The 11,665-nt window shown below is 54.4% G+C and overlaps 1 protein-coding gene across 6 annotated transcripts; it reads left to right on the top strand.

The window, feature by feature from the left end:
* Positions 1 to 221: 221 nt before the first annotated feature.
* Positions 222 to 10,984, top strand: LOC102508136 (ubiquitin-60S ribosomal protein L40). Of its 6 annotated transcripts, none has more exons than XM_032465235.1 (8): positions 251 to 363; positions 2,986 to 3,107; positions 4,096 to 4,248; positions 5,652 to 5,698; positions 9,533 to 9,643; positions 9,915 to 10,001; positions 10,591 to 10,693; positions 10,787 to 10,984. In XM_032465235.1, exons 2-8 carry the CDS (start codon positions 3,007 to 3,009, stop codon positions 10,878 to 10,880), a joined length of 696 nt encoding a protein of 231 aa, XP_032321126.1. In that variant the 5' UTR covers positions 251 to 363; positions 2,986 to 3,006; the 3' UTR covers positions 10,881 to 10,984. The 6 variants fall into 6 exon arrangements, with proteins under 6 accessions (XP_032321127.1, XP_032321126.1, XP_032321124.1 ...); XM_032465233.1 differs by having other exon boundaries at positions 9,530 to 9,643; XM_032465234.1 differs by lacking the exon at positions 251 to 363 and having other exon boundaries at positions 2,976 to 3,107; positions 9,530 to 9,643.
* Positions 10,985 to 11,665: the final 681 nt, after the last annotated feature.

The following is an 11,665-nucleotide window of genomic DNA, read 5'->3' as shown; positions in this document are numbered from 1 at the left end:
TGTCGACCATAGGGCACTGCATATGACTTTGGGGGAATGCCTGCTGCCCCCGGGCCTCAGCCTTACTATCTATGAAATGGGATGAATTTCAGTCCTCCTCCCCTCCTTCCTCAGGGCTGCTTCGGAGCGCGGGCTTTGGAAATTACGCAGGCGCGAGAGGGACTGCTTGATTGGCTATTCGTTGTTACGACTGCTCTGACAGAAACTGTCTAAGCCCCACCCCTTCCTGCCATACCTCCACGCACTCAAATCGGCCCCGGGTACGTCGCCGCCGCCACTCGCGCTCGCACGCATGGTGCGTGGTGACGTCGCGGCGGCGCGGGCGCCATCCCGGAAGCGCGAGCAAGGCCGCCAGATGTGCAGGTGCTGCTGCCACCGACGCCCAGGCCGAGTTCGGGGTGGGGCTGGGGACACGGGGGCCTCTGGGGAGCCGGGCCGGGTTGGGCGCGGCACCCGGGCTGTTGCGGGGTGGGACGCGCCGCTGGCAACATCTGGGCACTCCTGCGCACAGGCCTCAGTTTCCCCATTTGCTCTTTGGACGTGCGGGCGGCGCTGCGGGCCCGATCCTGATCCAGGGAGCGGGAGTTGGGGCCGCGTGTGTTCAGGCAATGCCATGTCACCTGGAACCGGGCGTTGCCCTGCTTGAGCCTCAGTATCCCCACTTAACAGGGTCGGGGCACGAGGGGATTTGTGAGCCCCAACCCCACTAGGGGGTTTTGCTGAGCTTGGGCAGCCAAATTAAATTCTGTTAAATGACCGGGGTGAAATCGCGTCGCATCTCCCAACGGTGTGTGACTTTGGGCAACTGAGCCCACCCCTGTGAGCCCTAGTTGCCCTCGGAGATGACTGTCTGCCTCGTAAGGGTGATTGCGGATTAAATGAAGTGCTATACAAGTGTTTGTTCATATTTTTGGAAGCACTGGGGAGGCCCTCATTAGAAAACTGACTTCTGGCCCCTCCCTAGGACTTCATTACACTTCTCTTGGAGAAACTACCTGCTCCCACCCAGCGCCTCTTATCGCTATTGGTTGACACAGACAGCATTGTGAGATTCTGATTCTTTGTTATTCCTATTTTCTGGACGAGAAAACGGATCTGGGAGGTGAGGTGACTCTCCCAAGGTCACACAACCTCGTCTCTGCGTTTTTCCCCCGTAAATATATTTGGAACAGGTACCAGAGCCCATGCTGGGTCATTTCCACCCTGTATGTGGGCCAGACTAGCTGTTAGGGAAGGCTTCTTGCAAGCAGCAGCTGGTGGGGGTGTGTGCCTGGAATCGCTTAGCTCTCATACCTGGGAACCAGAGACAGGGAAGAGCCCTACTATGAAGCAGAACCGTTTCCCACAGGCTCAAAGCCTGCACCTTCCAAACTTAAGCTGTGGGGCTCCCACCATGTGACTCTGTCCTTTCAGAGCCCAAGAGCCCTCTTTATACATGATCATCTTCGGAAATGTAGAGGCTGTGGATATCAATACCTGGCACATAGTAGGAGTAAGCATGGTGATTATTGGGTTGGGGGCGGATTTCATTAGGTGTGGCAGTTTATCGCCAGTAGGCATGTAGAGGCTGTAAACCTCCAGCCAGATTCAGGGCACAAATAGATGTATATTCTTGGCCTCCATGGTGTTTGGGGGAAAAAACTATTAAATGCTAACATTTTTAAATAAGGCTATCTCAGAGAACAAAAAAATCTGCACTTCAGTTTTTTTCTGGAAAAAATCAGAAATCTGGCAGGAATCAGCTGCTGTTAAGAGGCAGCTGTCCAGTCACAGGTGGATACTGAACATCTGTTCAGAGTCACATGTTTGTGGATCTGGTGGACCATGGGCGTTTGAGTTGTGACTTGGGCTCGCTGGCTGTGTGACCACGGTTTAGTTCCTTAGTCTCTGAGCCTCAGTTTTCTCATATATAAGTAAGGATGATAACAATTGCCAGTGTTTGAAATTGGTGTCTTGTTTAGCATACAGTAGGAGCTCAATAAAGAGGAGGGTAGATTAAGTGGGCTCTAAAAGCCCTTCCCAATCCTGTGTGTGAATCATAAAACAGTTACAAGTAGGCCTTCCTGTTGGCCGTTAAATGTGCAGACCCCAGAGCCAAGCTGCATCGATTCTGGGTTTTTCCTGAACTCCCTCAGGAGCGTCAGTGCTGAAGCTGTGGCCCCTCCTGCTCTCACATATTCCGGCAGCCCCCTTGCCCCGCTGGGGTGGCATCTGCATGCCAGGGAAGCTGGGAGCTACAGAGCAATCTGGGTTGTTGAGCCCCACAGCCTGGCTGCCAGTACCTGAAATTCTTGGCTTTAACTTGCTGATGTAAGTCTTAGCTTCAGAGCCGAGTTTGAAAGTTTTTTTGCCTCCACCAAACTAAATTCTGGCAGTTTCTTGCTGTAAACTGGGTTCTGGGCTGGGCTCTGGAGACAGAGCAGTGAGCAAGAGAGACATGCCTTTGTTCTACTGGAGCTGACGTTGCTGTGGGGGTGACAGGCAAATGGGTCAACTGATGACTAAGATAATTTCAGGAAGAGATGGACCAGGGGAGCAAGTAAAACAAGGTGAAGTAATAAGAATGACCAGAGTAGGGGCAGTCATCAAAGACCTCTTGAGAGAGAAGGCATTGGAGAGGGTGATGATTTGTGGGGGCAGCCATGTATGTTCTACTAGTGGGGCCAGCAGGTGCAAAGGCCCTGTGGTGGCAGAGGCAGGGGGATATGGGAAGAGGGTGGCAGATCTACAGAGGAAGGTGCCTGTGGCCTTGGGCTTATGGAAAGTGGTGGGGTGTGGTGGTGGGAGGGATGATGGGATTCTGATGTGCATGGGTGCAAGTTATAAATATGAATTCCTGTGGTTCTCAAAACATCCCTGAATTCCTGGCATGACAAAGGTGAGGCTCAGGTAGCATGGCCTGCAGGGTTCCCAGCCCCTCCTCTCTATCCCACCTCCCCTATTTCCTGGTGTAGACTGAAGACTCTTTCTTCCTGCCTGTTTCAGGCAGCGGAGGAGGAAGAAGAGATGGACCCCCCAGACTCGGCCTCGAGGGTCTTCTGCAGCCGCATCCTGAGCATGGTGAATGCAGACGATGTCAACGCCATCATCCTGGCCCAGAAGAACATGTGAGTGGTGGCCAAGGGAGGGCCCTGGGCCCCCGGTGTGGGAAGGAATCCACTCGCTGGTTAGCATTCTTGTCCTGCCCGCCTCTACCCCGGGCCCACACTGGTGATAAAATGAAGGAAATGAGCAAATCTCCTGGCTGGCTCCAAAGTAAATTCCGTCCTGGCCTGGAGGCGAGGCCTTGGCATGGGAAGCGGGGCTCTGGGACAGTTTTGCAGCTGTGGATAGTTTGGCGGGGCCGCAGCAGCTCCTGTCCCGAGGCCTGGAGTGGGGAGTGTCAGAAGGATAAGGAAGGGGCTGCTGGGGGGTTTCAGGGGGCCAGTGAGCTGACTTCCTCTTAGGAACCTGTTCTCTCAGAGCCTAGGCTGTCTCTGCAGAGCTCCTGGGGTCACTTGCAGGGGCCTTGAGTGGCTTTTGACCTCCCTGAGGCTTGGCTCTGTGGCTGCTGCAGCCTCACCCTAATTCCGGCCTGCTCTGTGGGGAGGAAGGACTGGCACACCACTGGGGTGGCAGCACAGTCTCCTAGGGCTTCATTTTTGTGTTTTTAAGCTGAAGGCTCTTCCTTCCATTTGTGACATGGCACAGACCTGATACCTTACCTTTCTCGTCCTGTGACAGGAATGCTGGATATGGCTGGGTCTCAGTAATACCAATCTCGCTTGTAGTTCTTTAGGTCAGATTCAGACCTGGCTCTGTGGAACCCCCAGATGGAGGGGAGACAAAATAGACTTGAACTTCCCTGGTCTTATGGCGTCAGGGCTGGGTCAGAGAAACAGCTTGGGGCTAGGGGAGTCAGGAAAGTCAAGGAGTCTGCTGAAGGGAGAGGGTGAAGTGCACACTTGAGTAGGGTTTTGAAAGCTGAACAGCAGTTTGCTAGATGGCTCAAACAGCAGATAGAGCTCCACAGGACATGAGAATGGTACATGAAAGGGCTTAGCACAATCAGCTGGCAGGGCCCTGGAGGAGTCAGTGCCCTCTTTCTGCTGCCAGGCTGGACCGCTTTGAGAAGACCAACGAGATGCTGCTGAACTTCAACAACCTGTCGAGTGCCCGCCTGCAGCAGATGAGTGAGCGCTTCCTGCACCACACAAGGACCCTGGTGGAGATGAAACGGGACCTGGACAGCATCTTCCGCAGGATCAGGTAGGTGCTCAGCCTCCTCCTCCCACGTGGAGCCTCGGGTTCCTCCCCTCTTTAGTGAGGGCCATCCTCTCCAAGTATCAGGGCGGTGGGGAGATTTAGCTTGTTTGCTTTCCTAGGCTTCATCACACACTTAGTATTGGAGAAGACCTGAAAATTTTGGGAGTTTCTGACTTTAAATTTTATTTCTCTTTTGAAAATGCAATGTAGCGCCCAAATCATAATGCAAAAGGCAGGCAGGAGCAGCCAGTAAAAGGCTAGCTTCCTGTCCCCTTTGGTGCCCACCCAGTTCTTCTCTCAAGAGCAAGTGAGATTGCCAGGTTTATGGGTCCTTCTTGACCTGGTTTCCACGAGGACAGGGAAAGATGATGTCCAAGTCCCCAGCCACACAGAATGCTTGGCCTGGCACCCGGAGCTTGCATCATCACTGCTGCTGTGAACAGCTGTGGCTGGGCACCCAGGCCTGGACCAAGCTGGTGCCGCAGCTGCGCTCCCAGCCAATTGTGCCATTTCCTCTGTTCCGGGGACAACTGCACCCGCTCACAGAGCAGGTGCCACAGATTGAGGGGAACGTGTTTCCTTGAGCAAGTTCTGTGCAGAAATCACAAGACAGGCCAGTTAAATCCTTTATAAAAGCATATCTTTTTTGGGGTATCTCAGCAGGTGGGCTGCCCACCTGTGGTGTTGCAGGGGTAGGGGTAGAGCAGGAACCCCAAGGGGTGACATCTTTTGTATGTGTCTGTATCACTCAGGAAGGAGGTAAGTGGGTCCACCCAGGCAGGGACCCAGCAGCAGTGGTACTTCTGTGGAGAGGAGGGCATAGTCAAGGGTGAGATGCTGCTCTGAAGACCCTTTTGTAATTCCTTGTAAACAGGACTGCATTACTTCAGGTGAAAAGGAAAAAAACAGTAGGTTAAACATGGAAGCGGGTGCTTTTCCATGAACTTCAGTTTAATGAGTGCCATTATTTGGTATTTGAGGTGTGGACAGTCAGCACTCCTGGCCCCCACACAGGCATCCTTACCCCGGGGATGGAGAGACAGCTTGGGATGAGTCACCCAGAGGAGTGCCTGTTGAGAGGGGAAGGGGAGCTTCCTGGAAGGTTGAAGAGTTTTAGACATAAGGCATTGCAGGTAGAGGGCCCAGCCAGCCCACAGACCCAGTACTGAGGATACATGGAAAGTGTGGGACAGCTGAGTAGCTGCTCTCCATCCTGGGGGTGGGAGTTCCTCAGGGCCAAGTGCCTGGGCCTCCCTCCAGCTGGGGAGCAGTGTGTGACCAGCAGTGAGGGGGAGTCCCCCCCCCCCCACATCTGCCCAGAACTGGCAGCAAGGGTTCCTGCCTGCACCAGGCCCAGCCTGTCCACTTGGCAGATTCAGCCCTGTGTGCCTTCCCTTCCCCTGCAGGACACTGAAAGGGAAGCTGGCCAGGCAGCACCCGGAGGCCTTCAGCCGTAAGTGTCACCTAGAGCTCCTGCGTCCTGCGTCTGGGCTCTGTGCCCTTGGATGCCAATGCCCTCGGCCCAGGGCTGGCTTCTGGATGGTCACCTCAGGGGTTGCCACCAAGCCTAGGCCTTCATGGGCAGTGGGTCTGGAGAGACCTGGGACAGGGGTTGGTGGGTGGGGGTGCTGGCCTACCCTTGGCAGCCTGCAGAGCAGCTGCTGGGACCAGGCTCTCTTCCCTGAGGGGAGGTCACACAAGGGAATGTGGACAAGGATGATGACAGTCTTTGGCCTAGTGAGTGCCATGTACCCCTAAAAGCCAGGCTGTTACCACGCCCACATGCGAGGTGGGAAATGTGAATATCCCCACTTCACATGGGGGACTGAGGCCCAGAGGGGCAGTGACTTGTCAAGAGGAAGTGCAATGTCCGCCACACTGAGCTTCAGTTTACCCACGGCTGAATGGGCCAATAGCTTCCCACTCCATGACTGCTGACAACCACAGGCACAGAGGCAATGCTGTCATTCCCAGTTTATAGAGCAGGGAGCTGAGGCATGGGCAGGTGAAGGGCCTGGCCCAGGTGACACAGTCCAGAGGGCAGAGCCAGGCTCAGGCTTATTCCCAGATCCATGTAGGTCTGATCCCAGAGAACCTGGGTCCTTACCTCATCTCTCCTTGAAGGGAGGCCTCTTACCTGCCTTGGCCTCAGTTTCCTCCTCTGTGAAATGGACCAAGTCATGTCCTGTGGTGTGGGGGGAGCTGTCATGGGTCATGGGCCCAGTTAATCCCTCATCACACTGCCTGCCATGATGACTAAGCCAACTCCTGGGCCTCCTTCCCCCAGACATCCCAGAAGCATCCCTCCTGGAGGATGAGGATGAAGACCCCATCCCACCTAGCACCACAACAACCATTGCCACCTCGGAACAGAGCACAGGCTCATGCGACACCAGCCCCGACACTGTCTCGCCCTCCCTCAGCCCTGGCTTCGAGGACCTGTCCCATGTCCGGTCCAGCTCCCCTGCCATCAATGGCCGCAGCCATACAGATGACGAGGAGACGCCGGGCGAGTAGCCCTGCTCCCAGGAGCTTGGTAGGGTCTCAGGGCAGCGGCAGCACCACTCCCCAGATGTCTGAGGTGGCAGCGGGTAACTCTGCCTCGAGACAGTCAGCTTTGCCACCCTGTTTTGTCATTTGGAGCTCCCTGGGGGACAAGGCTCCCTTGCTGGGGTATGGAATTCCTGGGATCTAGCATTCCCATTCTAAGAACATCTCTCCTCGACCCCTCTGCCAGGTCAGGGAGTCCAGCCCAGCTGGAGTCACTGGGTTGGGTGCAAGGGAGCTTTTCCAGAGCCAGGCCTGAGGTCTACTCTGAACAACACTTAAAGGTTCCCAGAGACGAGAGTCAGATGCCCCCTGACCCAGCACCCTGGCCAGGACTTCTTCAAAGTAGACAAGCACTGTCCTGTCTGAGTTCACCCCAGTCCACCCCTGTACCTACTAATTCTGGTCTCCTTGCCCCTTCCTCCAATGAAAGTATGAAATACTTTCCCCAGTCTCAAGGAGGTTTCTAAGAGAGTCATAGAAGGCTCAAGACAGGTTAGCCAGCCACTCAGCCCAGAGCCTGAGGTAAGGCCCATGTTTCTCTGACCAGAAGTGTGTACCCTGAGGGCCCAGCAGGCCTCTCCTGGGGCCTTCATGGAGCAAGCCGATCCACCTTGGAAAACAGAGTTAAGTGGAATATTTTTGTAACCGATGTTTACAGATGCTGTTGGGAAGTTATCAATAAAAAGACTCTGTTACTAAAAAGGGAAAGGTATACCTATTAGTGGCTTCCTTCCATCCTTGGGCTGAGCAGCCCAGAAGGTGGACAAGTGCTGGATGTGGACAGGACAGTTATGGACAGCCAGGCACCACTGGGCTAGAAAAAAACATACATGGCTGCTTTGGGTGGGAGTCTCCTGCGATGGCCATATAACCAATAACCAATAACCCCACCTCCTATCACCATCTAGGCCTTCCAACATACTATTCCCACTGCTTGAAACATTCACTTATCTCCTAGAATAACTCATCCTCCACTCAGCCCCAGAGTGGGCCCCTCAGGGAGCTAGACTGGGTCCGTTCCCCATGAGATACTCAGAGTCCCTTCATCTTTGAAGCATCTAGAAATTATTAAAGGCATCTTCCCAGACCTCAGAATGCCTGCTTTTGCCTGGTCCATAGGGGGCGCTGGGAAGTGTTCAAGGCAATAATAAGGTATGCCGCCAAACCCACAGTAACTTCACATCCTCACCTCTTTCCGGTGCCCCGTACTTTTTAGCCACCCACAAATCTCCCACCTATATCCAAAACAGACCTGGTCCCACCCCATTTCCTTGAGTGAAAGCACCTGCCCCACCTGCTCTCCCTGCTTCTGTACGCACCCGCCCTGAAATTCATCTGCAAAGCGGCCAGAGAGCCTCCATGGCTCTCAGGGTCTCGCACGTTCGGCCCCTGCGTCCTGGAACCGCAGACCCTTTGCTTTAGCACAAAACAATCTCCTCTACTCTGTTCAAGTATTTCCAGAGTACCCGCTATGTGCCGGCAGTCCTCAACCGGCCTGGAGGCAGCGGGCAGAAACACCTGGAAAGGTGCAGCAGTCTTCCTATGTGACCCGACAGGCGGGGCTCACACCCGGATGCAGATGGGCGACGGTCGCCCACAGGCGCTGCGGCTTCGTTCGCCAGCACCCAACATGGTAGCGGGGCGGGACCGAGGGCGGGGCACGACGCGTGGCGCAGATTGTGACGCAGGCACGCAGCGTGCTCGGTGCGCAAGCGCTTTCGGCGGCGAATCGGCGGTTTCCGGTTCCGCCGCCCTCTTTCTCTTCAACGAGGCGGCTGAGCAGGTTGGTGGCGGACTTGCGCGTTGGCCCCGAGTCGGGCTTGGGCGGGAGGCTCCGGGTGGCCGCGGGTGGCCGCGGCAGTTTGGCTAGCGGAGGGGGCGGCGCGGAACCGGTCTATGCAGGCTATGCTCTGCGGGTCGGCAGGGTCGGCTTAGCAGGGCGCATTGGGCGGGGGTTCCAAGTCCAGACTGGGCCCCGGGAGGGAAACCGGCTTTTGGAAGAGGAGCATGCCCACTCCGCCACCCCGAGCTATCCAGCGAGGCCTCGAGGGGAGGATGTGTCCCCCGGGGCAGATCCAGTTTAACGGTAAAGCTTATTAACTGTAGTTTTTTTTTCTGAGGCAGATACTGCCAGTCCCTTTAAAAATACTAAACACCTGAGTTGGGTCTGTACTTTTCTACATCTGTAAGGAGAGGTTGATAGTACCGACTATTTTCTAGACTCCCCCCACATTTTTGGAAAATGAAAAATAATATCTATAAACAAGTACTAGGCACGTGGTTGGCAATTACTATTAATAGACTGGATCAGAGGCAGGAAGTGTGGTCTGAGAATTAGGGCATAACTTGGAAGGAAGCCCGAGTTTTGGGTGTCTGAGCTTGGAGACTGTAGGGAGGAAAGTGTGTGTTGGGGGGATGCTATTAAGGTTAAATTCCTAAGCTGCTGCAGGAAGAGCAGGAGCTGGCGGAGAGGAGGAAGGATGGGATCTCCAGACCATCCTTCGGGAAGGTGTTTGGCAAATTGGTACCCTAGCCCTGTACTCATTCCATCTTTAAAGTTGAAGCTGAAGGTTTGGGATGGTGGAGGGAAACTGGCACGTGGGTGGGCTTGCTTGGGGTCAGTGCAGGCACAGGGCTAGTAGTTGAGACTAAAACTGGCCAGCCCGTGAGCTTGGGCTGCTCAAATCTGCAGTGCTCACCACTCTGTTCATCCATTCTCCCTTTTTCTCCCCAGCAGACGCAGAGATGCAGATCTTTGTGAAGACCCTGACGGGCAAGACCATCACCCTTGAGGTTGAGCCCAGTGACACCATTGAGAATGTCAAAGCTAAAATCCAAGACAAGGAGGGTGAGTCAGAGTGGGTCTGGGTGCTCTGCCCAGTGGGAGCCCCTCAACCCAGGGAATCTGCTGTCCTGTGTGGAATTGGTGCTGGGCTTGGACAGATCTCAGTCTTTCTAGTGCTTCCTCTGTGTGGGCTCGGGAAGGCAGCTTATCCTCTCTACCTCAGTTTCCCTTTTGACAGATTGAGGGTAATGCTGGAGCAGCCCTGTGGAGAGAGGCGAGAGCTGCCAGTAATATGCTTGCCAGCGCCTCAGCAATTAAATTGCTCTCTCCCTAGGCATCCCACCTGACCAGCAGCGTCTGATTTTTGCGGGCAAACAGCTGGAGGATGGCCGCACTCTGTCAGACTACAATATTCAGAAAGGTATGTGGCTGGGGTGGCTAGACAGGACCCCAGTGAGGCCTTGGATCCAGGATGGGGCACTGACAGCCTCTTTGACACCACGGGTGGAAAGTGGGAGAATGGTTCTTAAGGTAAGGATCAGATGGGGGTAGGGAGTGTTGTTTGGTAAGATATTGTTTATTACTGGAAAGCATCTCTTTTTAACTTACGTGGCTTTTTTTTTTTTAAGTTTTTTTAGTAACTACCATAAAGAAAATCAGCGTCACTTTTTGCAGCAACAAGATCTAACTGTCTTGCCTAGCAAAACAGAAGGTTATCTTTGCACCACTTAGAAATTGCCATACCTGTAGGGAAACCCAGATGGATACCTCCATTGACATAGCCTCAGACTCGCAGAAGACTGGTGGGAAATGACAAGATGGAGTTTCTGTGTGGTGGGATAGGCCGAAGTGTCCATCTACACATAGAACACTCAAGGGATTGTGACATGTCCCTGTCACATTTGAGAAGCTCTGATCTACAGGGCACTGGAGGCTGCCCTGCACCTGTGGGGCTAAGGTGCTGAGCCTACACTCAGTCGCTGTCTCTCTCTGACCTTCATTTCCTGTAGAGTCCACCCTGCACTTGGTGCTTCGTCTGCGAGGCGGCATCATTGAACCTTCCCTCCGCCAGCTTGCCCAGAAATACAACTGCGACAAGATGATCTGCCGCAAGTATGTGCTCTCAGATGTGGGGGGTGGGGAGTGGGCTGGCCCTGGTGGGGAGATCAGGGTGTGTCCTCACCAGTCCCTCCTGTCCTTACCCAGGTGTTATGCTCGCCTGCACCCCCGGGCTGTCAACTGCCGCAAGAAGAAGTGCGGCCACACCAACAACCTGCGCCCCAAGAAGAAGGTCAAATAAGGCCCCTCCACCGGCTCCTCCTTTGCCCGCAAGGCGGCCTCTTGCCCTAGCCCCATGGCTCTGGGGCCTCAATAAAGTTTCCCTTTCATTGACTGGAGCAGTAACTGGTGTCCTTGTGGCTGGTCTGTCCAATGGGGAGGTAGCTGAGGTGTGGGCATCTCTGTTAGTGACTTCTTGTCACTCAAGTCTTCATAGTCCTTGGGGGTCCACTCTCCTGGGTTCTAGTTGTCTCATCTGTAAGATGGGCCATGGCCCCTGCCCTTCATGCCTGAAGTTGTCATAACCACAGCACGAGCAAGGTTCGGTCCTGGCCCTCTGCCATATAGCCTAGTGAGCCTGCCCACTTGGGTTTTGTTATCTGTAAAGTGGGAATTAAGACCTCCAGCCCAGGGACTGGTAGGACCTGGTCAGGCATGTTGACAGCCCTCATGCCTGAATCTTGGAGGTGTTCAGGTGTGGGTAAAAAGAAATGCCCCACCTAGTGTAAAAACACCTGTTCTCAATTTTGACTGACCATTAGCTCCTAGACCCCACCCAAGATCCACGAACTCTCTCTGGGAGGGCAGAATGCAAATCAGGTGAGGGTTGTTGCACCCTGGCAAGGCCATGGGTTTTATTTCCCTTGGGATGATTGGGACTCGACAATCAAGGCCTGAGCAATGATGCCTGAGCAGCTGAGACCTGGAGTGCTAGCTTAAGGCTATCACTCCATCCCTTAGGTACTTGGGTTTTATCTTTTGTCAACTGCCCTGCTCCCTAAACCAGGCCACCACTATCTGGTCTTC

Source organism: Camelus ferus, chromosome 22 (assembly GCF_009834535.1).
Source record: "Camelus ferus isolate YT-003-E chromosome 22, BCGSAC_Cfer_1.0, whole genome shotgun sequence".
NCBI lineage: Eukaryota > Metazoa > Chordata > Mammalia > Artiodactyla > Camelidae > Camelus > Camelus ferus.
Note: the sequence above shows the minus strand (reverse complement) of the source record. Positions and strands in the feature narration are given on the sequence as shown.